This window comes from Bufo bufo, chromosome 1 (assembly GCF_905171765.1).
Source record: "Bufo bufo chromosome 1, aBufBuf1.1, whole genome shotgun sequence".
Lineage (NCBI taxonomy): Eukaryota > Metazoa > Chordata > Amphibia > Anura > Bufonidae > Bufo > Bufo bufo.
The window spans coordinates 372,007,228-372,034,022 of record NC_053389.1 but is presented as its reverse complement, the minus strand read 5'-3'; the positions used below and the strand labels follow the sequence as shown (position 1 = coordinate 372,034,022).

Below are 26,795 nucleotides of genomic sequence, written 5' to 3'. Positions count from 1 at the left end.
TTTTTGGGTAAATTTGGAATTTTTTCATAAATGTGAAATATATTGATTTAAATTTATGACTAGCATGAAGTACAATGTGTCACGAGAAAACAATCTCTGAATGGCTTGGATAAGTAAAAGCGTTCCAAAGTTTTTACCACATAAAGTGAGGTATGTCAGATTTGCAAAATTAGGCCTGGTCAGGAAGGGGGCAAATGACCCAGATGTGAAGTGGTTAAGGTGAAAAATGACTGTGTCCTCAAGGGGTTCAATCAGAGAAATTAAATAAGAAAAAGAGAACATTCTTGGTAAAATTTGGATTTTTTTATAAATAAGGGTGAAACATAAAAAAAAATGGTCTGGTCAGGAAGGTGAAAGCTGGCCCGAAGTAGAAGGGGTTAAAGCAGTTTAGACACACAACCTTTGGATATTTTATACCAAGACTGTATGCAGAGTTTCTTTATTTAGATTTAATAGACTTGTGAGCAATTAATTAAATAAAAATCACTACCGTGTTATCCTCCAACTGATTACAAAAATTGGGGTTCTAGGTCTTCTGTTTGAGTCGAGTGGCTGATGAGCAACTGCACTTCCACACCACTTCGGAAGTCCCATAGGCTTTGAATGGAGCAGCATTGTGCATGCTCGACCGCTGTTCCTTTCATATGTTACTTCTGTACTTGTGATTGGCAGGGATCCCAGTGGTTGGAACTCACTAATCAGATAATTGCTGCTAGAGATGAGCAAACCTCTCGAGAGTCATTTTGGGTCAGTTTCACCAAATTTTTGAAAGCATTCGGTTCAGACCCAGGTTGGTTTGAGTTGAACCAAAGTTGCTCCAGTTGCCCTGAAAGTTGATATATAACTCCTCTAGCGATCAAGTACTCAGCCTTTTTAGAAAAACGTGATATCTCATTTCTTTTTGTTTTTTTTTCTCCTCCCCAAGCTCTGAAACACACAGAGATAGTAAATCATGTCTTAGTGACTCTGACATACATAGCTAGAGTAATTAACAAAATTAAGGGTCGTCCCCCCCCCCCCCTTACATTTTTGGAAATATTTTATTATATCTTTTCATGGGACAACACTGAAGATATGACACTTTAATACAATGTAAAGTAGTCAGTGTACAGCTTGTTTGACAGTGTAAATTTGGTGTGCCCTCAAAATAACTCCTCACACAGCCATTAATGTCTAAATTTTTGGCAACAAAAGTGAGTACACACTTAAGTAAAAATGGCCAATTGTGCCCATACAAATAAATACAAGTCGATGGGTAGTAGTAATAATAGTAGTAGTAGTGATAGTAGTGTAAGATGCTTTGCATTAAAGGTGGTGGCAGTAGGTGATTAGCAATAAGGAGTAGCAGCAGCTGAGGCAACGGTGGCATGATGTAGGCAGCCATACAGGATGTTGTGGTAGGCAGGTCCTCATCAATGACTGGATGCAAGCGGAAGCAGCAGCCATACATAATGCGATGGTAGGCAGGCCGCAGTAGTGGTTTGATTACAGCAGTGGCATGAAGGAGGCAGTCAGACAGCAACATTGGAAAGATGGAGCACCACCAGGAATGCCACATCTATTCATTGGCCTCAGCTGGAGCAGTGTAAAAGTCCTCCTGAATCCAGACATGGTTTATTTTGACAAAAGGGATGTTTTGCACACTGGTGGAGGACAACATGGACTATTTGAATGTCACCACTCCCCTCAAAGCCCTGAAAACCTTCTCAGAGATGACACTGGAGGCTGGGCAAGAAAGATAAAAGGAATCATGCTGTACCAGTTTGGGCCGCTGTTCCAGTCTGCCTGCCCAGAGATCCATGAGGTCAAGGAACAGGGTATATGCCAGAGACTGACTAGAGTTTAGGTAGGTCTATACCTGGGTTTTGAGGCGGGGGCTGACGGCTTGCTGACTGCCCTCAGGGTGGCGCTGCACATGGCAAAACTACTCCATCATGGTGAGACTGAAATGGCTGCTGCAGCTTCTGCTGCTTGTGGCAGCAGCAGGGGCCTCTCTTTCAGACACACTCGCGACAGTTGTCTGCTCACCGCAAGCTGTAGCAAGCTGCGTACACAGTGTTCCCTGGTAATAACGTAAATTGTCCTCCCTTTGTGAGAGGAAAAAATTCTCCCATTTTGTCTTGATAGTGAGGGTCTAAAACCATGGCAATCCAGTAATCAAGAATTTAAATTCAAGCTTATCTCCTTTTCTTGCAGTCTTGGAAAATCTCTCTATCTATTCTACACCTGATTCAGCCTCACGATCTGTCCCCTTATGAGATGATTAGGCCATCAGGATAGAGCCCAGACCTCTAGACAGATCACTTAATATCTCCACATACTCCAATTCCACTACCCATTCAGATCCTTTTTTAGCTCTACCACCGAGCCTTCCAGAGAGCCCTTTTTTAGGGCTACTATCCCCAGTAGTTACTCCACAGAATTCAACACCCCCAACCAGTAGGGTCCTGTCCAGTCTGCAACTCCTAACCCCCTACTTGAGTCCAAAGGGGTCTGTAGTGGAGAATTCATAAAAAAATATCAAGATAACACACTTCTTTACCCCCTTATCACATTCCAAAAAGAGAACAAAAAACGATTCAGAGGAGCTCAAGGGGGAAAATCTAGACGGGCCCACAAAGAAAAAACTTAAACCTCAAAAGAGTCCGATAGAAAACTAAACAAGATCACCCCAGAAGGAGTCACCAAAAAAGACCCAACTACAGAGAAACAGATAAGGGTATCTTTAACCTCTCACAATATAATCTCACCAGCGATGAAATAGAATTGCTTAGCAAGGGCCTTTCTTTCTGCCCATCCAATGAACTAGATCCCTTTGAATTATTCGTTGATCTAAACCAATATATACGCAGACTTGCGCTCAAAAGACATTTTTTTATGAAAGAATTGACTACCCACATTACTCCAATAAATAATACCACCCTTAAGGAATCTACTGTATCCACACAAGAGAGCCAATTGCAAGAATCCAGATCAATGCTTATTCAACCAATAGACTCCCATGCCCCCCTACCGTCTCATCTAAAGATGAAGTCATCATTCTATCCCATTGAAAGCAGAGGGCCTCATTTGGAAAGTTATTATAATATAGTGCTTGAAGAATTTAAAACCCTCTCTTCTTTGAAGAAGGAGGAAAAAAACATGACAATGAACTTAAACTCTAGGGAAAGGAAAGCCCTTGAGAAATTAAAAAAGAATAAAGAAATAATAATAAAGAATGCGGATAAGGGGGGTGGCATCGTGGTGATAGACCACGACTATTATGTAGCTGAATCAAAGAGAATTCTGTCCGATCGTGAATATTATAGAACCTTGGAAGAGGATCCTACAGCTCTGTTTAAGAAGTCACTAGTAAAACTGGTAGACATAGCTTTCTCTTTAGGTATCATTGATCAATTCCTGTCCCCAGCACATCCTACTGTAGCAAAATTTTATTTTGTACCCAAAATATACAATACCCTCCATAACCCACCGGGTAGACTAATTATTTCGGGTATCGATTCACTTACAACCAACTTGTCAGCTTATGTGGACAGATTTCTCCAGAAATACGTAACACAGCTACCCTCTTATTTGAGGGACACAACTCATCTTATTAATTTGATAGGCCCCGTCGAATGGAGGAGTAACTACATTTTTGTCACCCTGGATGTAAACTCCCTATATAGTAACATTCAGCATGATCTGGGTCTTGCAGCTGTTAGATATTTTCTGGGGAAGGACCCTTCAATGCCGGAACAGCAAAAAGAGTTTCTAGTGGATGCTATTGAATTTATTTTAAATCATAATTTTTTTACTTTTAATGAGGTTTTTTACATCCAGAAAAAAGGTACCGCGATGGGGACGAAATTCGCCCTGTCGTATGCAAACCTTTTTATGGGCCTATTCGAGGAACACCATGGCCTACTCTCTCACTCAAAAATTCGCTTTTATCGGAGATATATCGATGACATCATTTTTATCTGGGAAGGGGACGTCGAAGATTTGATATCCTTTGTAAAAAATCTAAATACAAACCAATGGGGCCTTTGTTTTAGTTTGGAGCATAACTCCCAAGAAGCTATCTTTTTAGACATTCATTTAAGTATAAAACATGACAAGATTTTAACAAAAACTCACTTTAAACAGGTTGATGCGAACATCAAAATGGAAGAATAATATACCATTTAGTCAGATGAAGAGAGTGAGGAGGAACTGCTCTGATAGCCTGACCCTGAAACAACAACTAAATATCCTGTGCCAAAGGTTTGTTGAAAAAGGATATCCGAAAACTTTAATCAAAGAATCGAAAAAAAGATCCCTACAACTTCGACAAAGTGATGCCCTTCAACCTAAAGAAAATAAAAATAAAAATACCCAAGATAAGACTCAATTTAACCTTATCACAAGATTTAATGTTAGACATGCTAAAATACGGCAAATTATGAGAAAACATTGGGGAATACTACAAAAGGATCCTATACTCAAACACATACTTCCCCCAGTTCCTGGCTTAACGTTTAGAAGGGCCTAAAATTATTGAGAAAGGAAAGACCACGAAGCTGACAAAACCAATCGAAAAAGGGGCTTTTAGATGTAAAGTAAAGAAATTCAAATGTTGTGGAATGATTAAGGACAAGACTAGAACTATCAATATCCCACACTCTGGGGAAGTAATTACGCTTAGACACTTTATGAACTATGGCTCAAGAAATATAATTTATTACATGTCCTTGCAATTTGCAATATATAGGGAGAACTACCCAAACTCTCAGAGAGAGAATGAATGAACATCGCTCGAACATCCATCGTAAAGTGCTAACTCATAGCGTTTCAAGGCATTTCTTTGAGCACCATAACAGCGATTCCACCCTTGCGAAAGTTACCCCCGTTGAATGGGTCCCTCACCCATTTCAACAGCTGGCTCGAAAAGAAATGTTTTGGATTTACAAATTTAATACGCTGGCCCCTTTTGGCTTAAACGAAGCCCTTGAATATACAAATTACTAATGTACTCCCTGACATGGCCCGATCCCTTTTATGAGATTATGGCGTCGGATTACAGCGAGACTAGTTCTTTAATGCACTGAGTTGCTCCCACCTAGAACAAGACCCCTGTATTTATCATATATTTTTATATTTATATATATTTATATATTTATATATTCTTATATCTACAGTCGTGGCCAAAAGTTTTGAGAATGACACAAATATTAGTTTTCACAAAGTTTGCTACTAAACTGCTTTTAGATCTTTGTTTCAGTTGTTTCTGTGATGTAGTGAAATATAATTACACGCACTTCATACGTTTCAAAGGCTTTTATCGACAATTACATGACATTTATGCAAAGAGTCAGTATTTGCAGTGTTGGCCCTTCTTTTTCAGGACCTCTGCAATGCGACTGGGCATGCTCTCAATCAACTTCTGGGCCAATTCCTGATAGCAACCCATTCTTTCATAATCACTTCTTGGAGTTTGTCAGAATTAGTGGGTTTTTGTTTGTCCACCCGCCTCTTGAGAATTGACCACAAGTTCTCAATGGGATTAAGATCTGGGGAGTTTCCAGGCCATGGACCCAAAATGTCAACGTTTTGGTCCCCGAGCCACTTAGTTATCACTTTTGCCTTATGGCACAGCGCTCCATCGTGCTGGAAAATGCATTGTTCTTCGCCAAACTGTTGTTGGATTGTTGGAAGAAGTTGCTGTTGGAGGGTGTTTTGGTACCATTCTTTATTCATGGCTGTGTTTTTCGGCAAAATTGTGAGTGAGCCCAATCCCTTGGATGAGAAGCAACCCCACACATGAATGGTCTCAGGATGCTTTACTGTTGGCATGACACAGGACTGATGGTAGGGCTCTTCTCCGGACAAGCCTCTTTCCAGATGCCCCAAACAATCGGAAAGAGGCTTCATCGGAGAATATGACTTTGCCCCAGTCCTCAGCAGTCCATTTACCAAACTTTCTGTAGAAGATTAATCTGTCCCTGATGTTTTTTTTGGAGAGAAGTGGCTTCTTTGCTGCCCTTCTTGACACCAGGCCATCTTCCAAAAGTCTTCGCCTCACTGTGCGTGCAGATGCGCTCACACCTGCCTGCTGCCATTCCTGAGCAAGCTCTGCACTGGTGGCACTCCGATCCTGCAGCTGAATCCTCTTTAGGAGACGATCCTGGCGCTTGCTGGACTTTCCTGGATGCCCTGAAGCCTTCTTAACAAGAATTGAACCTCTTTCCTTGAAGTTCTTGATGATCCTATAAATTGTTGATTGAGGTGCAATCTTAGTAGCAACAATGTCCTTGCCTGTGAAGCCATTTTTATGCAACGCAATGATGGCTGCACGCGTTTCTTTGCAGGTCACCATGGTTAACAATGGAAGAACAATGATTTCAGTCAAGTCTGCCATTTTAACCCAATCAGCCTGACATAATGATCTCCAGCCTTGTGCTCGTCAACATTCTCACCTGAGTTAACAAGACGATTACTGAAATGATCTCAGCAGGTCCTTTAATGACAGCAATGAAAGGCAGTGGAAAGGTTTTTTGGGGATTAAGTTAATTTTCATGGCAAAGAAGGACTATGCAATTCATCTGATCACTCTTCATAAAATTCTGGAGTATATGCAAATTGCTATTAGGGTCCATTCACACGTCCGTTGTTTCTTTCCTGATCTGTTCCGTTTTTTGCGGAACAGATCTGGACCAGATCTGGACCCATTCATTTTCAATGGGTCCTGAAAAAAATCGGACAGCTCAATGTCAGATTTTTTTTCAGGACCCATTGAAAATGAATGGGTCCAGATCTGGTCCAGATCTGTTCAGCAAAAAACGGAACAGATCAGGAAAGAAACAACGGACGTGTGAATGGACCCTTATAAAAACTTAAGCAGCAACTTTTCCAATTTCCAATATTTATGTAATTCTCAAAACTTTTGTCCACGACTGTATTTTACATCTATTCCTTTTTTTATGTCAAATTATACCTCACATTGAACTTAATTTTATACAGATTTTTATCCACTAGTGTGTGTTTTTTTTTTTTTTTTATATACATATTTTTGCTCTTTATATATCTTTATACACATATGTTCATGCAGGCATATATATATTCTTTTTACAATTTTAGGTATATATAATATATATATTTTTTTTTATGTGTATATATATATATCTTTGACCATATTCTTTTACATATGCCCTTCCACACATGAATATATTCCCTATAGGTCATATACATTTATATATTCATTCCTAACTTATACTGGAAAATATATATTTATACATTTACGCTGGAGAATATATACTTTAAAATAGACCTCCACCCCTATACTATAGAACGGGTCCCCACCCCTATATTCTAGGATTACCCCTATCTCCATAGGGGAAGTTCTATACACATATATATCATCTTGTGTACATTGGGTGACAGCCCCTTATATATATACATTTATATTTTCCCTGGAAGAGTCTGTTACGTAATTTACCTATGGGAATATCACTTAGCTACCTTATATGCATTTTTTCTAAAACTGTCCCCTGGAGCATAAAGATACTGTGTTATATTTATATTTTAGAAACCCAGAATATCTTAAAAAAAAAAAAAATATATATATATATATATATATATATATATATATATACATTCTTTACTTTTTTCCCTGTATATATATATATATTTTTTTTTCTCTCCTCCCCCCACAGCTAGTGGTGAACCGTCTTGCGTTCCACTAGCCGATGCATTCCAGTGGACAACAGTGATATAAGGGTCACATGACCTGAGGCTGCCCGTTCCGTTATATATTATCGCCAAGACATATATAAAATCTTAAAAACACAAAGGCAATAGCACTCTGCAACCAGCACTCACTAGCATCGGCTAGTGGAACGCAAGACGGTTCACCACTAGCTGTGGGGGGAAGAGAGAAAAAAATATATATATACGGGGAAAAAAAGGAAAGAATGTGTGTATATATGTATATATATATATATGTATAAAATCTTGTTGACCGGCCCCTAAAACCAATGAGTTGAATATGAAAGGTTGAAATTTTACCAAAACCCCTCCAAGAGCTGTGAACTGAGTACAACTGTATTGGTTGCGTTCCATCGTGGAACGCATGTGCACTTCCGGTTCAGTCCGAAACCGTAAGTTACGGCCGGCCAGCTATTACAAGAAAACTTGATCTATAAGCTGTAGCTGCATATCTTCCCCCCTCCGATCGGATACAGCTAAGAGGATTTTGTTGAATATTTTCTATGGAATCAAGTCATCATATGGCCATCTCTGAATTCCATCTATTGCGTTCCACTGTGGAACGCATCGCCACTTCCGGTCCATCCAGGAACCGGAAGTGACGTTATTCCAAGCACGGATTTATTGAATAGACTATCTCTCCTATATATATATGGAGTAACTGTACCACTGTATTATACTGCTCCTGAGGAAGGGGTATTTGAAAGACCCCAAAACGCGTTGAGCTTTACTGTTTTTTGCCTGTACTTTGAATAAAGGAAGTTTCAAGAAGACCCCAGTGTGGACCTGCTGTTTCATCCTGTTACTCTAAGCGCGATCCAGGCGAGGGAGGTAAATCCCATGGGTGTCTTGAGCTTTATCCCATCGGATTCCTCCCTGGTGAAGTAAGTTCCGCTACTTGTGTTGTTAATTAAGTATTTATACGGATATTCAACAACAATGCCCTTTTTCTGAAGTGTCAGTATCCATTCTGCACTTTGTCTATTTATTTAGATTTATTTACACCCTTTTTAGTGATTATATGCTGATTTCATTAGTTTTTTAGCTGATATTAACAGAGGTGTGTGGCGCCGGACACCTTCTCGGTGGTTATGGTTATTATTTTTTCTTTTTCTTGTTTTTAATTGCCCTATTAATAGTGTTAGTATCTATACTTCACACTGATAACCAACACTGGCAGCCTGCTCCTTTTCTTCTCCCCTAAACCACTCTTTTCTCTTCCAAACCTTCTCCCAAACCTTAGTCCGATCTCTGGCGCCCTCCTGTGCCCTTCAATCACGATCCCCTTGGAGCTGATTTACCAAAAGGGGCAATCTGGTTGATTGACACACTCTGCTTTTCTTTCTCTCTTCTATACTACAATCCAGTAATCATCAGACTGCTTGATGTCAGCAAACTGCTTGTCGCTGCGTAAGCAAGCAAGTCTACATATCGCCATTATGGCCAGCGTGTGTGAGGAGCAAGTTCTTTCCACTTCTTCCCCACACTGAGACGATTGAGTGTCGTGGACAGTCTCACTGTTGTCATCATCCTCTTTCACCTCCAACCCTCTCTTTCACTTCCAACCCCTCTTTCATCTCCTCAAGTGGCAGCACCTCCTGTTCTTGCAGGATAACAGGCTGAACTGGATGGACAGATGTCTTTTTTCAGCCTTATAAACTATGTTACTAGGTTATGGGTGTTTCTCATTGTGAGTCCCCAACAGCTACAGGGTGGACAGCAAGATGTCTTAGCTGTTTTTTCTTCGCCACCTGTTGCAGGAGCTTCAGCGTCTCTTCAAAAATACATGCGAGGCACAACTGAAGCATAAACGGCATGAGCTTCCACTGCCTGACCTGGAAACGAAACATCCTCCCTGCTGCTTGACCAAAACGTTCACGGCTTTCCTCTGCTCATACAGAAGCTCAAGCATGTGCAATGTTTAATTCCAACGCGTTGGAACATCGCGGATTAAACAATATAGCTTCAGACTGTCTCCTGGACATTGCCAGCATCTTGTGCAAGTACATTTTTTTTAAAAAGGCCATGCAGGGAGCATGTACAACACCCAGGTTCAGGGTGGCAAGGATGGTGCGACCATTGTCACTGACTAACTTGCCCAGTTGGAGTTGGCTAGGTAACAGCAAGAGGGTTGTTTGCTGCTTGATGTATTTTAGCTGCAACTGCTCCCTGGTGTGGCTACTGTCGCCCAGGCCAATCAGCTCCAACATGGCATGGCAACACATAACACATCTGATAGGAAGGAAGAGTAGTGTGAGCAACGCTGGTCCCTGCTTCTGTTGGGGTTGGGGCCGTGTCCATATAGGAGAACGTAGAGCAGTCAGATAAATGCCTGATGTGGGAGCCAGCCCCATGATATAGAGGGAGGGCGTCAAAAGTACCTGGCCATATTACTGGGTTGCCTTGTCTCCTATTCCGCAAAAAACATTGACCCAGTGGAGTGTGAAAGACATGTTCTGTTCTTGCCTATATCAGCTGCTCCAGGTGTCCACCGTGGAGTGTAGCTTGCCACAAAGCGAGAAACCCGAGAAGTGGCGAGCATTCTCTGCCACATGAGTGTTCAATGCGGATGAGAGTAAGTTCAGACCTTTCCAAACGGCGCTAATGCAGAAGAATTCTGGACCAGGATGGTACCAGTGAAGGTAATCTTTATTCAAAGTGCTGTCAACGCGTTTCAGGGGCGAACGGTCCCCTTCACCAGGATAATAAAACTTCTATATACAGAAACATAATTCGCCACTGTTCTATTTATGCACTCTGAGCGCATTGTGTTCGGACAGTAAGGGGAGGGGTTGGGACGGGAAAGTGTGGACAGTCTCTAGGATACGATACCCTCCTTCCAGTTGGTTGGCAGCCAATCACAGGGTTTGTGGGCGGATTCTTGGTCAAAGGACCGCACTGTGTATGGGGCGGCCACGTGATGCGTCCCTGACTGACAGCAGGAGGAGCCGGTGGCGGTGATCTTGTGTATGAGGCGGCTGTCTATCGGGCAAGTGCAGGTGACGTATCCTGAGCTATGACTGGTGGATGCTACGGAGAGGAGAGGGGGGCGGAGTTACTCACCGCAGCGATTGTGCTGACATAGCTGTCAGATGTACGGGACTTAGGTTAAGTGGATTCCGAGGATGATAAGGTATATGGAGCAAGTACAGTGGTTCTTTTTGCATTTGGAAGACAATAAATAAATAGAAGTAAATAAAAACAAACCAATTTTAACATAAAATTGGGTCAATACAAGATCACTAGAATTGGCACATAAATCGTCAGCGCGATTTTGAGAGTTCCTTTACCTTTTCTATATACTATGGTATGTGGGACTCTAGTATTGTTTTTGGTGTTGCATTATAGAGTTTACTTTTGACGGTTTTGGTAGTATCCCCAATTTTCCATCCCGGATACAGTGGGGGTTTTATGTACGGTGAATGGGAGTTTTTTTGCGGTTGGACATAAATTGCCCTTGGGCGATGTTGCTCAGATTGTAATCTGCAGTACTAACTATGTCTGTATGGTATGTTTGTATTTATTATTCTTGTCGGGGGAACCGAGCACTTAATATGTCTGTCTACAGGCATATGGGGGGGGGGGGGCGCTTGATTCTATATAGTAGAGTGGATTACAGTACGGTCTCACTTATCTCATTTAATCTGTATGTGGCGTATGGTGTCATCTTCTATATGTATTGGAGTGAAGGAGTTTTTTTGTATTGTCCGGTCAAGGGTCTTACTGTTATTGTCTTTGTCGCTTGGGGGGCTAAGGAGTATGAGAGAGGGTGTTGTCGCCATATCCTGTTCCCTATCTAGCTGACTTTTCGTTTTGTAGTCAAAATATTTTGATTTGAGGGCTCTAAATTTTTCTGGAAATTCGTCAGTTGATGAATCTAGATCCTTTTTCTTAGTGGAATAATTGAGGATATATTCGGTAGTAGTGGTTATTCTTGTGTTCTATTTCTGGTATGGTGCTATTCAAGGGACCTATTGTGGTCTCAATGTTACTTTTTTGGGGGGGGGATTAGGACTGTAGATGCAGTGTTCTGGAAAAAACATTTAAACCTAATCACACATTATAACACCTCAAAGCCATTCGCACAATACTAACAAAGCATTGGCACATTCTAAGACAGGATCCCTATCTTGAAAAATATCTTCCAAAAAAACCTGTGATCATCTATAGAAAAGCCCATACAATCAGAAGCACTTTAGCCCCTAGTAAGCCCAAACAGCATACTAAAATACTCAATAAAACCATAAAAGAACCAGTGGGCAGCTTCAAATGTGGTGTAAAACGTTGCCTTTGCTGTAATATGATTACATATAACTGTAAAACCTTCAGCTCAACAAAAAACTGCACCATTTTCACAATAAAACACCATTTAACCTGCCAAAGCAGCTATGTTATATAACTAATCGAATGTGAATGCGGCCTCCAATATGTGGGCCGCACAAAACAGGCATTGCACTGCAGGGTTAACCAGCATAGATGCAATGTACAAAAACAGTGCCTTTAAACATAGTATCTCGAGACATTGCGCAACCACACCTGAAAAAAACAAACACTCACTAAAAATTACCCCAATTGACTATATACCAGACAATCCATACAACAGGTTTAGCAGCCTCCAGATAAGAGAGGTATATTGGATTTACCAACTGGATACCTTGGCCCCATACGTATTAAATGAGATCAGTGAGACTGTGCTGTAATCCACTCTACTATATAGAATCAAATTCCCCCCCCCCCCCCAGACATATGCTCGGTTCCCCCGACAAGAATAATAAATACAAACATACCATACAGACATAGTTAGTACTGCAGATTACAATCTGAGCAACATCGCCCTAGGGCAATTTATGTCCAACCGCAAAAAAACTCACATTCACCGTACATAAAACCCCCACTGTATCCAGGATGGAAACTGCCCCCTGTCTTTTCTTTTTCTCCTATATACATGAGTGTTCAAGGCATTACTATAATGGTACTACAGTGACTGCACCACCAGCAACGTGGTCAGGTGGGGGTTCAGCATGTAGACAAGCTAATTGCTGGTGGAGATTTTTTTTTTTCATGGCCAAACATTCCGTTATAGATGTCTCACGATTGAGCCAAGGACAAGGAAGAGTCTTAGCTGGAGAAGAAGGAAGGTGATGATGACAGAGATTCTGTATTACTTAAGGATGTGGCTTGGCTGCCACAAAGAGGACCAGGAGGGAGACAGACTTGTTCTGATTGGGAATGCTGGCAAGGATCTGGTTATGCCGCCTCATGTGGTGCAATAGATATCTGGTAGCTATGAGTGTGTTTGAACGGCAACGTTTTTTTTTATCCTTGCACACTGCTGTAGTTTTGTGTGCCCACCTTGTGGAGAGAAAGCATGCCATCACCGCCATTGGCTACAGGTGACACTATTACCACCACCAACACAGGTATGCATGAGGTCACCAAACACCTCCTCAGGGCAGCCCAAACGGTGACAGCTGTCACACAATTCATCAAAAGGGAGACTTTCTTGACTATCTGCTGTAGGGCGTGGTAGGGTTTTCTTGCCAATTGGGAAAAAGGAAGATGCCCCACTAGAAAGAGGCGGTGAAGACAGAGAGGACTCCACTGAAAGCCTTCTCTGTGGCTGCAAGGAGGAGGAGCAGCCCCACCAGTCACCTTCATGTTATCCTGCTGCAACTGAGAGGAGGAGTGAGCCATCCAATTCACAATCTCATCCTCTTTCTCTTCAACAATAATATTGTGGCTTTCCGAAGCCAGCAGGGACAAATGCGACCTACTACTACTACTACTTCTGGGCGGATAACTGGCTCTGAGATTTTTGTTTGGACTCCTTCCATAGCTTTGACATTTTTGGACCTGTCAGATAATGTTGTGCACTACCCTGTGTATTTTAGTAATTACATGTATTTGCAGGTTTGTGGAGATAGAAATAAAGGAAAACTGATTTAGGCCTAAATTCTGTATCACTAACAGATAATTTTATGCGCTACTCTGTGTGGTGTTGTAGTACTCAAGTATGTATGCTGTTTAAATTAAATTGAACTATCCCCCCAAAAATGTTTAATTCCAAACATGTGGAAATGTAATTAATGGAAACGGACGATTGAGGCTTGACCGTCACAGGTAGATTGCTGCACTACTGTATTTTGCTGTTGTAATCACCTATATATGCTGGTTTAATTAAGTTGAAACGGACGATTGAGCCCTGGCCCTTAATATCGTTTTAACACTCACAGGTTTGTTTATTCCACACACACCCCTCGTCTGTCAGCCTGTGAACCAATCAGGGCAAGCCCTCGCTACACTTCCTCTCAAGGTCATGTGAGAACCCTTCTTCGTCCTTAGTGCTTTTTTTCACACCGACGTGCACTAAAATGGTGCAAAACACCATTTTAGTGAATTCTCCCAAAAGGTACCTAAAAAGATTTGTCTGCTGTCCGAAAAATTGCAAAGTTCAGATTGAACTGGTTCGCTCATCCTTTACCACCTATACTGTAGATAGGTGATACATTTTTATTATGGGAAAGCTTAAAGGGGTTATCCGAGTTAAATAAATTTATGCTAATAACTCTTATAGTATTATATTACACTATTTTCTAAATCACTTACATTAGCTATTTTGCTCTGTTTAGCCAGTTCACATTTGGGTCATGTGACCCCCGACGTCATCAACCCTGCTCAGGCACTGACGTCTCGTTTACAAGCTTCTCCCTGCTTGAGGGAGTGGCCCGGCTCTGTAAACGAGACGTCAGAGCCTTTGGTGCCCGCCCCTCTCTCCTCACAGCCTCGGCGATGGTAAGCAATCGCTCATGCACGATACTTACCAGAGCGGTGATAGATTTTCTCCAGCAGCACCAGCAGCAGGGTATGTGTCTGGCTCTTTCCCTCACATGGGCCAGTTTACACGTTCCCCTCCCGCGTCTGGGGATCGTTATTACAGCCCTGGCCCCCTCAACAAGTCCCCATTACACTGTTGATGCCTTAGATACAGCGATAGCTTAGAATCAGCGATATCTTAGATACAGCGATGGCTTAGAATCAGCGATAGCTTAGATACAGCGATAGCTTAGAATCAGCGATAGCTTAGAATCAGCGGTAGCTTAGAATCAGTGATAGCTTAGATACAGCGATGGCTTAGAATCAGCGATAGCTTAGATACAGCGATAGCTTAGATACAGCGATAGCTTAGAATCAGCGGTAGCTTAGAATCAGCGGTAACTTAGAATCAGCGATAGCTTAGAATCAGCGGTAGCTTAGATACAGCGGTAGCTTAGATACAGCGGTAGCTTAGAATCAGCGATAGCTTAGAATCAGCGATAGCTTAGAAACAGCTATAGCTTAGATACAGCTATATGTCCATCTTATAGATAGAGCCGTAGCTTAGATACAGCGATAGCTTAGATACAGCGGCAGCTTAGAATCAGCGGTAGCTTAGATACAGCGATAGCTTAGAATCAGCGATGGCTTAGATACAGCGGTAGTTTAGATACAGCCGTAGTTTAGATACAGCCGTAGCTTAGATACAGCTAAATGTCCATTTTATAGATAGACCCGTAGCTTAGATACAGCGATAGCTTAGAATCAGCGACAGCTTAGAATCAGCGATAGCTTAGATACAGCGATAGCTTAGAATCAGCGATAGCTTAGAATCAGCGATAGCTTAGAATCAGCGATAGCTTAGAATCAGCGATAGCTTTGATACAGCGGTAGCTTTGATACAGCGGTAGCTTAAATACAGCTATAGCTTAGATACAGCTATATGTCCATCTTATAGATAGAGCCGTAGCTGCATCAGAGCCGTAGCTGTATCTGCAATGTGACAGGAAGATCTGCCTGTGTGAGCTAGGAGATGATCATGTGACTGTTTTTTTTTTTTAATGCAAACAGGTTGTGCAGAGCAGGGTGAGGGGAAGGTCAGGTTGTTCACACCCACTAATATTCATGAGGCAGAGCTCAGGCATTGTTGTTATACGCCCCCCTCAGCATGTAAACACAGCAATAACAGAACCATGAAAAGGTGTAAGTATGGATTTCTCTCTTAAGAAATCAAGCTTAACCAATGTATATGTATGTCCTGATGAATTTTATGAGGTTTTAATTTTTTTCCCCATAACTCGGATAACCCCTTTAAGTTATGTAAGCATACAAGCCTCAGGTTGGAAAAAGTTACAAAACTGATAAAAAGTTTCAGGAATTTTTATTTTATACATCACTTACTTTGGTGCCAATTCCCATTGGGACTTTTAATCTGAGATTCAAAATATCTTGTTGATATGTGGTTTCTTTTTGTTAGTTTTCTAGGACTCTTCCCAGCTATCTCATGCAGCCCTGTTGCTTGACCACCTTCCATTATCTTTAAGTACGGCACACACAACAGCATAAATCTATACTAGTTTATAGCATTTTTTTCTTTTGATTGAAAGGTTGCCATATTGCACCATGATTATTTGAGCTCCAGTTTTATATTATAATTAATACAAACACGCTTGTTTTGTATTTACAATCTCTGGCTTATTTATTTTATAATTACACAATCTGTAAACAAATTGTTCATTCTGTTTAGGAACATTCGGGACGTGTGTTTCGGCTGCAGTTTGATGAATTCCAAATTATTAGCAGCTCCCATGATGACACCATTTTGATCTGGGATTTTTTGAATGTTCCTACAAATGCTCCGAATGAAACTCGCTCTCCATCTAGGACATATACCTACATCTCCAGATAGCATCATGCACTTTTAATTCCTGACCAGGTAATTTTAGATATCATTAATATTTATGGGGAAAGAGGTGTAATATATGTAAGATATGATATCTTTTAGTACCAGAAGCATTTCCTCTCTACTAAGTCTTTGTTTACACATGGCATATAAAAAATTATAAATTCAGTAAATTTGAAAATATTTTGCTTTACTGTTTTGTATTCAAGTCATATTATGCTTTTCTTCCATTAATATACATGGCTGTTTTGAATACTTTTGATTATTTAATTTGGTTTAGGAGGCAGTTGTACCATCATAACTAAGCTGTTGGGTCACATAACAGTGTGTAAGTGTCACCTAAGTTGTTAGGTTACATAACAAAGTGTGCAAGAGTTCCCACAACACACCACAACTTTTTGTCTTAAGTAAAAAAATAAAAAAAAACAACACATATGTATATAAAGTGGTTCAAGGTGTGTAATATATCTATACCGAGGGCACTGTGTGGAGGCATTATCATTTTATATATATATATATATATATATATATATATATATATAAATATACACATACATATACAGGGCCGGTTCCAGGTTCATGTGGGCCCTTGAGCGATAAATCTCAGTGGGCCCCTCACATAGTAGAATGACCCCACAGTGGCCCTCCATTCAGAATAACGATCCCCAGTCGCCCCCATTCAGAATAATGACCCACCAGTGGTCCCCACACCGGGGGTTATACTGTATGGAGGGGGCACTGGGGGTCATTCTACTGTATGGGGGTCATTATACTGTGTAAGGGGCCCTCACTAGCTAGAATTGACTGGGCCCCACAGCATATTTTTGTACGAACAAATGTGCAGCACACTACATTTTTGTATCCTGCAGAGTCCAGTAAAAAAAGACATACTTTTTTTTTTTACTATTGAATTGTATGGTCTGAGGCATCTGTTAATGTATACTTTTTTGGTATACATTAAACGGATGTCAAAAACTTGATGTGAACCCAGCCTTAGTGTCAGAATAAGCACTAGTACACAGAGGCAGGGGTGCCATGTACTGGTAGAGCGCACAGCCTGGTCCTGGTGGTCAGTAATCTGCAAATTTTCCCCACTCACGCCAGGTCTAAAAAAGGTGGCTTAGGCAGGGAAGGGGATACAGTTATGGTCATACAGTTATTGGATAACACCTCCATACAGTGACCAGATAAAACCGCCATACAGTAACTGGATAACACCGCCATACAGTGACTGGATAGCACCACCATACAGTGGCCAAATAAAAGAGTATAAGAGGGCACAGTACAGGGAATGACTAGGGGCACTGTACAGGTTATGGTAAGAGGGCACAATGCAGGGTATAAGGGGGCATAGTCCTAGGTGGAGGGCACAGTCACGTGACTCTGTGACATTAGAAGGTCCATGGTGCATGCAGTTTAGACATCACCATAATGAATGGCAGAGGAGTCAGACAGATGACCGAGGCCCTAGATGGACAGGAGCAGTGGAGTCCAAAGAGCCAGACTGCAGCCAGAGACCAGATCATCTTATTGTCCTGGTGGTAAGTAGACAATGCAATATGTTTATTATTTAATTGTTTAGTTATTAATACTACATTGGAAACTAATTTACCTCACATTAAAAGGACACTATAGTCCCAGAACCACTACAGTTTAATGTAGTAGTACTGGTGTCTATAGCCTGTTCCTGCAGAGAAAAGACAATGCAGTACTGGTGTTAAAGGAGCACTATAGTGCCAGGAAAACCAAACTCATTTTCCTGGCACTATATAGTTGTTAGGAGTGGGGCAACCTCGTGTCCCCCTCCCACTGGGCTGAAGGGGTTAAAACCCCTTCAGCCACTTACCTTTCTCCAGCACCGGCACTGGGAACTCTTCTCCCCGATCCTCCTCTCAGCTGCGAATGCGCACGCATTAAAAACTATGTTCCGCGTCTTCCCACTGTAATTTTCACAGTGAGAATAGCGGAAGCACCTTTAGCGGCTGTCAGGGAGACAGCTACAAGAAGCTTGATTAACCCTAAGGGAAACATAGCAGTTCTTTTAATTTAAATGCTGAGAAAGGGGTGAGAAACATAAATGCTGTTTAATTTAAATGCTGAGAAACATATGTGATGTCATGATATGGGCAGATCATCTGATAAGGGGATTGGGGGCGGCAATTTTTATCTTGCCTAGGGCGGCAAAAATCCTTGCACCGGCCCTGCTCATGCACCACATCACGGTGTCTCAGCACGCATGGGGTCCTACCACTAACCTGCCCGTGGTGTGTGAACAGGGCCTGAACAGTGCAATTAACTCACAGCCAGGCTCTCACATGCCTCCATAGTGGTATCACAAATGCATTGTGAGGTAAAATAAATCTGTGAGCCGCACCCACAACAGACCATGTGACACAGAAGCTACCAGGTGCAAAAGAATGTTACCAACAATATAAAGTGGCACATTCCATACACATAAGGACAAAAACTCACTGAAAAAAGTGGCCTAAACAGGTGAAAATGCTCCAAACCCAGACACTGTAGCGTGTCTATAACCGGGGGAGCAATTCCTCCGCATGCAGTCCGCAGACAACGGCAATCCCCAGCAAAAAATGCGTACAATGGAGGATGCCAGTACTAATAAATATATATTTTATAATTATACTTCTCTAACTATCAGATATTTGAGTGTATATGTATGTGTATATATATATATATATATATATACAGGGAGTGCAGAATTATTAGGCAAGTTGTATTTTTGAGGATTAATTTTATTATTCAACAACAACCATGTTCTCAATGAACCCAAAAAACTCATTAATATCAAAGCTGAATATTTTTGGAAGTAGTTTTTAGTTTGTTTTTAGTTTTAGCTATTTTAGGGGGATATCTGTGTGTGCAGGTGACTATTACTGTGCATAATTATTAGGCAACTTAACAAAAAACAAATATATACCCATTTCAATTATTTATTTTTACCAGTGAAACCAATATAACATCTCAACATTCACAAATATACATTTCTGACATTCAAAAACAAAACAAAAACAAATCAGTGACCAATATAGCCACCTTTCTTTGCAAGGACACTCAAAAGCCTGCCATCCATGGATTCTGTCAGTGTTTTGATCTGTTCACCATCAACATTGCGTGCAGCAGCAACCACACCCTCCCAGACACTGTTCAGAGAGGTGTACTGTTTTCCCTCCTTGTAAATCTCACATTTGATGATGGACCACAGGTTCTCAATGGGGTTCAGATCAGGTGAACAAGGAGGCCATGTCATTAGATTTTCTTCTTTTATACCCTTTCTTGCTAGCCACGCTGTGGAGTACTTGGACGCGTGTGATGGAGCATTGTCCTGCATGAAAATCATGTTTTTCTTGAAGGATGCAGACTTCTTCCCGTACCACTGCTTGAAGAAGGTGTCTTCCAGAAACTGGCAGTAGGACTGGGAGTTGAGCTTGACTCCATCCTCAACCCGAAAAGGCCCCACAAGCTCATCTTTGATGATACCAGCCCAAACCAGTACTCCACCTCCACCTTGCTGGCGTCTGAGTCGGACTGGAGCTCTCTGCCCTTTACCAATCCAGCCACGGGCCCATCCATCTGGCCCATCAAGACTCACTCTCATTTCATCAGTCCATAAAACCTTAGAAAAATCAGTCTTGAGATATTTCTTGGCCCAGTCTTGACGTTTCAGCTTGTGTGTCTTGTTCAGTGGTGGTCGTCTTTCAGCCTTTCTTACCTTGGCCATGTCTGAGTATTGCACACCTTGTGCTTTTGGGCACTCCAGTGATGTTGCAGCTCTGAAATATGGCCAAACTGGTGGCAAGTGGCATCTTGGCAGCTGCACGCTTGACTTTTCTCAGTTCATGGGCAGTTATTTTGCGCCTTGGTTTTTCCACACGCTTCTTGCGACCCTGTTGACTATTTTGAATGAAACGCTTGATTGTTCAATGATCACGCTTCAGAAGCTTTGCAATTTTAAGAGTGCTGCATCCCTCTGCAAGATATCTCACTATTTTTGACTTTTCTGAGCCTGTCAAGTCCTTCTTTTGACCCATTTTGCCAAAGGAAAGGAAGTTGCCTAATAATTATGCACACCTAATATAGGGTGTTGATGTCATTAGACCACACCCCTTCTCATTACAGAGATGCACATCACCTAATATGCTTAATTGGTAGTAGGCTTTCGAGCCTATACAGCTTGGAGTAAGACAACATGCATAAAGAGGATGATGTGGTCAAAATACTCATTTGCCTAATAATTCTGCACGCAGTGTATATGTATGTATATATATAAAACTACGGTAAAAATCAAACAGCAGCACTAGTCCAATAAAACACGGGTGCAAAATCCTCAAAACCGCAGGCTCAGCAGTCAATATAAGGCAATATGTATCCAAAAACTAGGCAGCACTCCAGAGTAAAGTGAAGATGGTGGACCCTTTATTGACCCCTCTGCAACGTTTCAACCGCTCAATGCAGTCTTTATCAAGCATATAAAATGGTGTCTCACAAGGATATTTATACCCAAAATGCATAGCAGCAGATTAAGTGACAATTAAACAATCATATCTTATAATAGTGTGTAAAAATACATAAAACCATTTAATAGTGAAAATACAATCTCGAGTAAGGCGCTAATATAGCGCTAATAAAAAATGTGCAAAATATTTTTTACAAACATGATTAATTCATACAGCATATAGTGTGTAAATTATACCCAATTAATCACATGTGCAAGTGTTGATACCAGCAACAGCTGTTTTAGATATACATAAAAAGAACTTACACAGCGGGGAAAAATATGCGGCGCCAAGATCTGCTTCCTATAAACGCGACTGCGCATGTCCAGCAACCTAGCAACCACACTCCAAACTACCGGGATCGGGAGACACCAACCCGGTCACATGATCAATCGCATGAGTGACCACATGACCCGGGCAGACATCGCGAGACCACGCAGAGAAGAGCGCTGGCGCCTACATGGCGCTCTTCTCTTTCAGATTATCTTTATCAACATCTTCACAGCGGTGTGTACAGAAGGCGTCTTCAAGATCTTGTGTGTCAGTTTTTATATATTTTATTAATTAGGGGGACCCATTAGGCAAAATTACATCTTGCTTTGATTATACTGTTGGCCGCATGTACATGTAGATTTTGGGAGTAGTGGCTGAAGTCTATTTTTCAAATTGGGTTTGGGGTTGATCTTGGGTCAGATAACGTTCGACATGATCCTGTCCTATGTCTATGCCCCATCACAGGCTGGTGGTGATGATCATGAATAATGATACAACCACAGGGCCCCCTCCGTTTTGCCCTTGTCTAATTTCTCCCTCATGTCTGTGGTGAGGATTAGTTTTTTATTCAAACTACTGCGCCATGATTACTCCACATTATTCATCTTTAGTACAGCGGCTTTATTTATGTCTCTACTTATTTGATTCAGACATCCATAATTACCAGTATTTACTGGTCGTTTGACCTTCTTTCTTTCTTTGTTTTTTTGTTTGTGCCCAATGTTGTACTTTTACTATGTGTGACTGCTGTGTCCAGTTGCCCTTATGGTTTGCGCTTTGCCTGCGGATTTGTGGTCGGGTGTTGCCATGTTTACGACGCTGGTGATTTCTGTACCAGTGGTTGTGACCCATTGGCGCTGACTCCTCCCCGTCTGCTTGGCGTATCCAGGTAGGTGCTGGCACTCTTCTCTGCGTGGTCTCGCGATGTCTGTTCGGGTCATGTGGTCACTCATGTGATTGATCATGTGACCGGGTTGGCGTCTCCCGCTCCCGGTAGTTGGGAGTGTGGTTGCTGGACATGCGTAGTTGCGTTTATAGGACGCAGATCTTGGCGCCGCATATTTGTCCCCGCTATGTAAGTTCTTTTTATGTATATCTAAAACAGCTGTTGCTGGTATCAACACTTGCACATGTGATTAATTGGGTATAATTTACACACTATATGCTGTATGAATTAATCATGTTTGTAAAAAATATTTTGCACATTTTTTATTAGCGCTATATTAGCACCTTACTCGTGATTGTATTTTCACTATTAAATGGTTTTATGTATTTTTACACACTATTATATGATATTAATGTTTAATTGTCACTTAATCTGCTGCTATGCATTTTGGGTATAAATATCCATGTGAGACACCATTTTATATGCTTGATAAAGACTGCATTGAGCGGTTGAAACGTTGCAGAGGGGTCAATAAAGGGTCCACCATCTTCACTTTACTCTGGAGTGCTGCCTAGTTTTTGGATACATTACAGGGAGTGCAGAATTATTAGGCAAGTTGTATTTTTGAGGATTAATTTTATTATTGAACAACAACCATGTTCTCAATGAACCCAAAAAACTCATTAATATCAAAGCTGAATATTTTTGGAAGTAGTTTTTAGTTTGTTTTTAGTTTTAGCTATTTTAGGGGGATATCTGTGTGTGCAGGTGACTATTACTGTGCATAATTATTAGGCAACTTAACAAAAAACAAATATATACCCATTTCAATTATTTATTTTTACCAGTGAAACCAATATAACATCTCAACATTCACAAATATACATTTCTGACATTCAAAAACAAAACAAAAACAAATCAGTGACCAATATAGCCACCTTTCTTTGCAAGGACACTCAAAAGCCTGCCATCCATGGATTCTGTCAGTGTTTTGATCTGTTCACCATCAACATTGCGTGCAGCAGCAACCACAGCCTCCCAGACACTGTTCAGAGAGGTGTACTGTTTTCCCTCCTTGTAAATCTCACATTTGATGATGGCCCACAGGTTCTCAATGGGGTTCAGATCAGGTGAACAAGGAGGCCATGTCATTAGATTTTCTTCTTTTATACCCTTTCTTGCCAGCCACGCTGTGGAGTACTTGGACGCGTGTGATGGAGCATTGTCCTGCATGAAAATCATGTTTTTCTTGAAGGATGCAGACTTCTTCCTGTACCACTGCTTGAAGAAGGTGTCTTCCAGAAACTGGCAGTAGGACTGGGAGTTGAGCTTGACTCCATCCTCAACCCGAAAAGGCCCCACAAGCTCATCTTTGATGATACCAGCCCAAACCAGTACTCCACCTCCACCTTGCTGGCGTCTGAGTCGGACTGGAGCTCTCTGCCCTTTACCAATCCAGCCACGGGCCCATCCATCTGGCCCATCAAGACTCACTCTCATTTCATCAGTCCATAAAACCTTAGAAAAATCAGTCTTGAGATATTTCTTGGCCCAGTCTTGACGTTTCAGCTTGTGTGTCTTGTTCAGTGGTGGTCGTCTTTCAGCCTTTCTTACCTTGGCCATGTCTCTGAGTATTGCACACCTTGTGCTTTTGGGCACTCCAGTGATGTTGCAGCTCTGAAATATGGCCAAACTGGTGGCAAGTGGCATCTTGGCAGCTGCACGCTTGACTTTTCTCAGTTCATGGGCAGTTATTTTGCGCCTTGGTTTTTCCACACGCTTCTTGCGACCTTGTTGACTATTTTGAATGAAACGCTTGATTGTTCGATGATCACGCTTCAGAAGCTTTGCAATTTTAAGGCTCCATTCACACGTCCGCAATGTGTTTTGCGGATACACGGAGACACGGATCCGCAAAACACGGAAAGCGGCAATGTGTGTTCCGGATTTTGCGGACCGCACATTGCCGACATAATAGAATATGCCTGTTCTTGTCCGCAATTGCGGACAAGAATAGGACATGTTCGATTTTTTTGCGGAAACGGAAGCACGGATGCGGAAGTGCGGATCCGCAAATGTGGATGCGGACAGCACATTCCGTCCCCATAGAGAATGAATGGGTCCGCACCCTTTCCGCAAAATTGCGGAAAGGATGCAGACCCATTTTGCGGACGTGTGAATGGAGCCTAAGAGTGCTGCATCCCTCTGCAAGATATCTCACTATTTTTGACTTTTCTGAGCCTGTCAAGTCCTTCTTTTGACCCATTTTGCCAAAGGAAAGGAAGTTGCCTAATAATTATGCACACCTAATATAGGGTGTTGATGTCATTAGACCACACCCCTTCTCATTACAGAGATGCACATCACCTAATATGCTTAATTGGTAGTAGGCTTTCAAGCCTATACAGCTTGGAGTAAGACAACATGCATAAAGAGGATGATGTGGTCAAAATACTAATTTGCCTAATAATTCTGCACTCCCTGTATATATATATATACATATATATATATATAAAACCAAAGAGTAACAGCAGCACAGTGAAAAAAGTAGTTAGGGTGCAAAATCCTCTGGAAAGGTGGACAACCCTTCCTCAAATGTAGTATATCCAAAGAATAGGCAGCACTCCAAATGTGGTAAAAAGGTATGACCCGTTTATTCCCAGCAACGTTTCAGCCCACACAATGGGGCCTTTGTCAAGCATTACAATAGTGTCACACATGGGTATAAATTCCCGAATCAAATCATGTGATAGAAGTGAACAATTTAACCATTCAGTGTATCGAGTGATTCCAGCATATACTTATATAATCAAACATAACAATTAATACAAGTGCATGATTACAATGTATAAACACAATATCTCCATGATTAAAATCTTGATTGAAAGTACATACATAGTATCGATCTGTTTATACATAAAAGAAATTTAAGTGCCAATGCCAGCTGAACCACCAATGGTATGCTGTTTTTGTTATTTCTTTATATCAAATATAGGTCAGTTGTGTGAATTCCACTGAGCCTATCCTTCTTTTAACCCTTCACTTGTCCGATGCACTGGCACTTTAAAAACAAAAGGATCCTGGACCAGCGCTTTCCAAACGATATTCCTTTTATTTATGTAAACCAATAAATTAAATAATATCCAAAAGACACGTTTCGGGGACCTGTCCCTTCCTCAAACGCTGAATGTGCTATAGATCTAGAAAAAACATATATATATATATATATATATATATATATATATATATGCCAAGTGCTTGAAATTGGAGCCATACATGCCCATTTGGGCTTGGGGATAATTTGCATATGAATGATTATTGACATACGGTCTTGAATAAACAAAATACTGCAAGTAGAACTCCCTATTGGGGGTAGGATAACTTATGTATAAATAAATATTAACACGAGTTCTTGGAAAACACCATGTAGAAAAAAACTCATGTTCCTTGCAATGTAGATTGATACTAATAGGCTTCAGTAGCAAGTCCTTGTTTATCCATAGGCGACCTGTACATGTGTGGCACTGCGGACAGTGACTTAAAGACCAGCGCCGTACATGTGTGATGCAACTGAAATCCAGTCCCCGTGGCAAGATGGCTGCTCTGCTCAGCAGGCAGCCACGTCAGCTAAGTGCACCATGACGTCTTTCTTCCTTCCCTCCTGCAGCCCGATTGTTGTGATTGGCCGGTCAGTAAAGATCGGCCCATTGCAGCTCCGACAAAGTTGCTAACCATTTATGGTGCCGCAGGGGGTCTTGCTGCTGAGGTCAAGAAGGGGACACTGGTGTTTGGGGTCCCCTGCCAGTGCCACGATTGGCTGTAACAACGCTCCAGCCAATGGCTGTGCTGTAGCAGCAGAAGGAAAGTGAATGGGTCCGTATCCATGATACGGTTTGCACATGGCCTGTGCCCATATACTGCTGACCTGCTGTTTGTAGGCCCCAATACGGGCACAGGATGACATTGGCCGTGTCCATGAGCCCATAGGGCTCACTCACACGACCGTATGAATGAGTCCTCATCCGTTCTGTAAATTTGCGGAACTAGTGCGGACCCGTTCATTTCAATGGGGCCGCAAAATATGCAGACAGCACACCACAAAAAATATGGAGCATGTCCTATTCTTGTACAGACCAAAATAAGCATTTTCTATGATAGCGGCGGCCATGTGCGCTCCACAAATTGGACGCACATGGGCTGGCATCCGTGTTTCACAGATCTGCAAAACACTACGGTTGTGTGAATGTAGCCTAAGGGCTCATGCACACGACCGTTGTTTTGCGGTCCGTTTTACACGGATCCATTGTTCCGCATATAAGGTTTCTTTTTCTCTGATTTAAGTCCTCCTCCATTCCGTTATTGCACAAAACATATCCCTATGGTTTCCCTATTTGAGCCATTTTTTGCGGATCGGAAACATAACTTATTACCAAACACATGAGCAATCAAAACCCGGCCTGGAACGTGGGGAGTAGTCACCCACCCAGCACTTTGACTACTTCCAGTAAGAGCTGTCCCGGATTAGCTATACTAAATAGCTAGGTGTCAAACAGCAACTGCTGCTGACATTTAAAAAAACTGGCTCTTACTCCACCGAGGCCAGGAACCTTGGTGACACATGCCTTCCGTCAACGACAGACCCTTGCGCCTTCCTACACTCAGCAGATTTTATTGTGTATGG

At 41.7% G+C, this 26,795-nt stretch overlaps 1 protein-coding gene across 3 annotated transcripts in view; it reads left to right on the top strand.

Moving 5' to 3' along the window:
• FBXW11 (F-box and WD repeat domain containing 11) overlaps positions 1-26,795 on the top strand; it is a 785,504-nt gene that overhangs the window by 746,362 nt on the left and 12,347 nt on the right. For all 3 annotated transcript variants that reach the window (XM_040404956.1, XM_040404965.1, XM_040404947.1), the window contains one exon: positions 16,286-16,474. In XM_040404956.1, coding sequence (XP_040260890.1) covers positions 16,286-16,447 — 162 coding nt within the window. In that variant the 3' untranslated portion in view covers positions 16,448-16,474. The remainder of the gene's footprint in view (positions 1-16,285; positions 16,475-26,795) is intronic.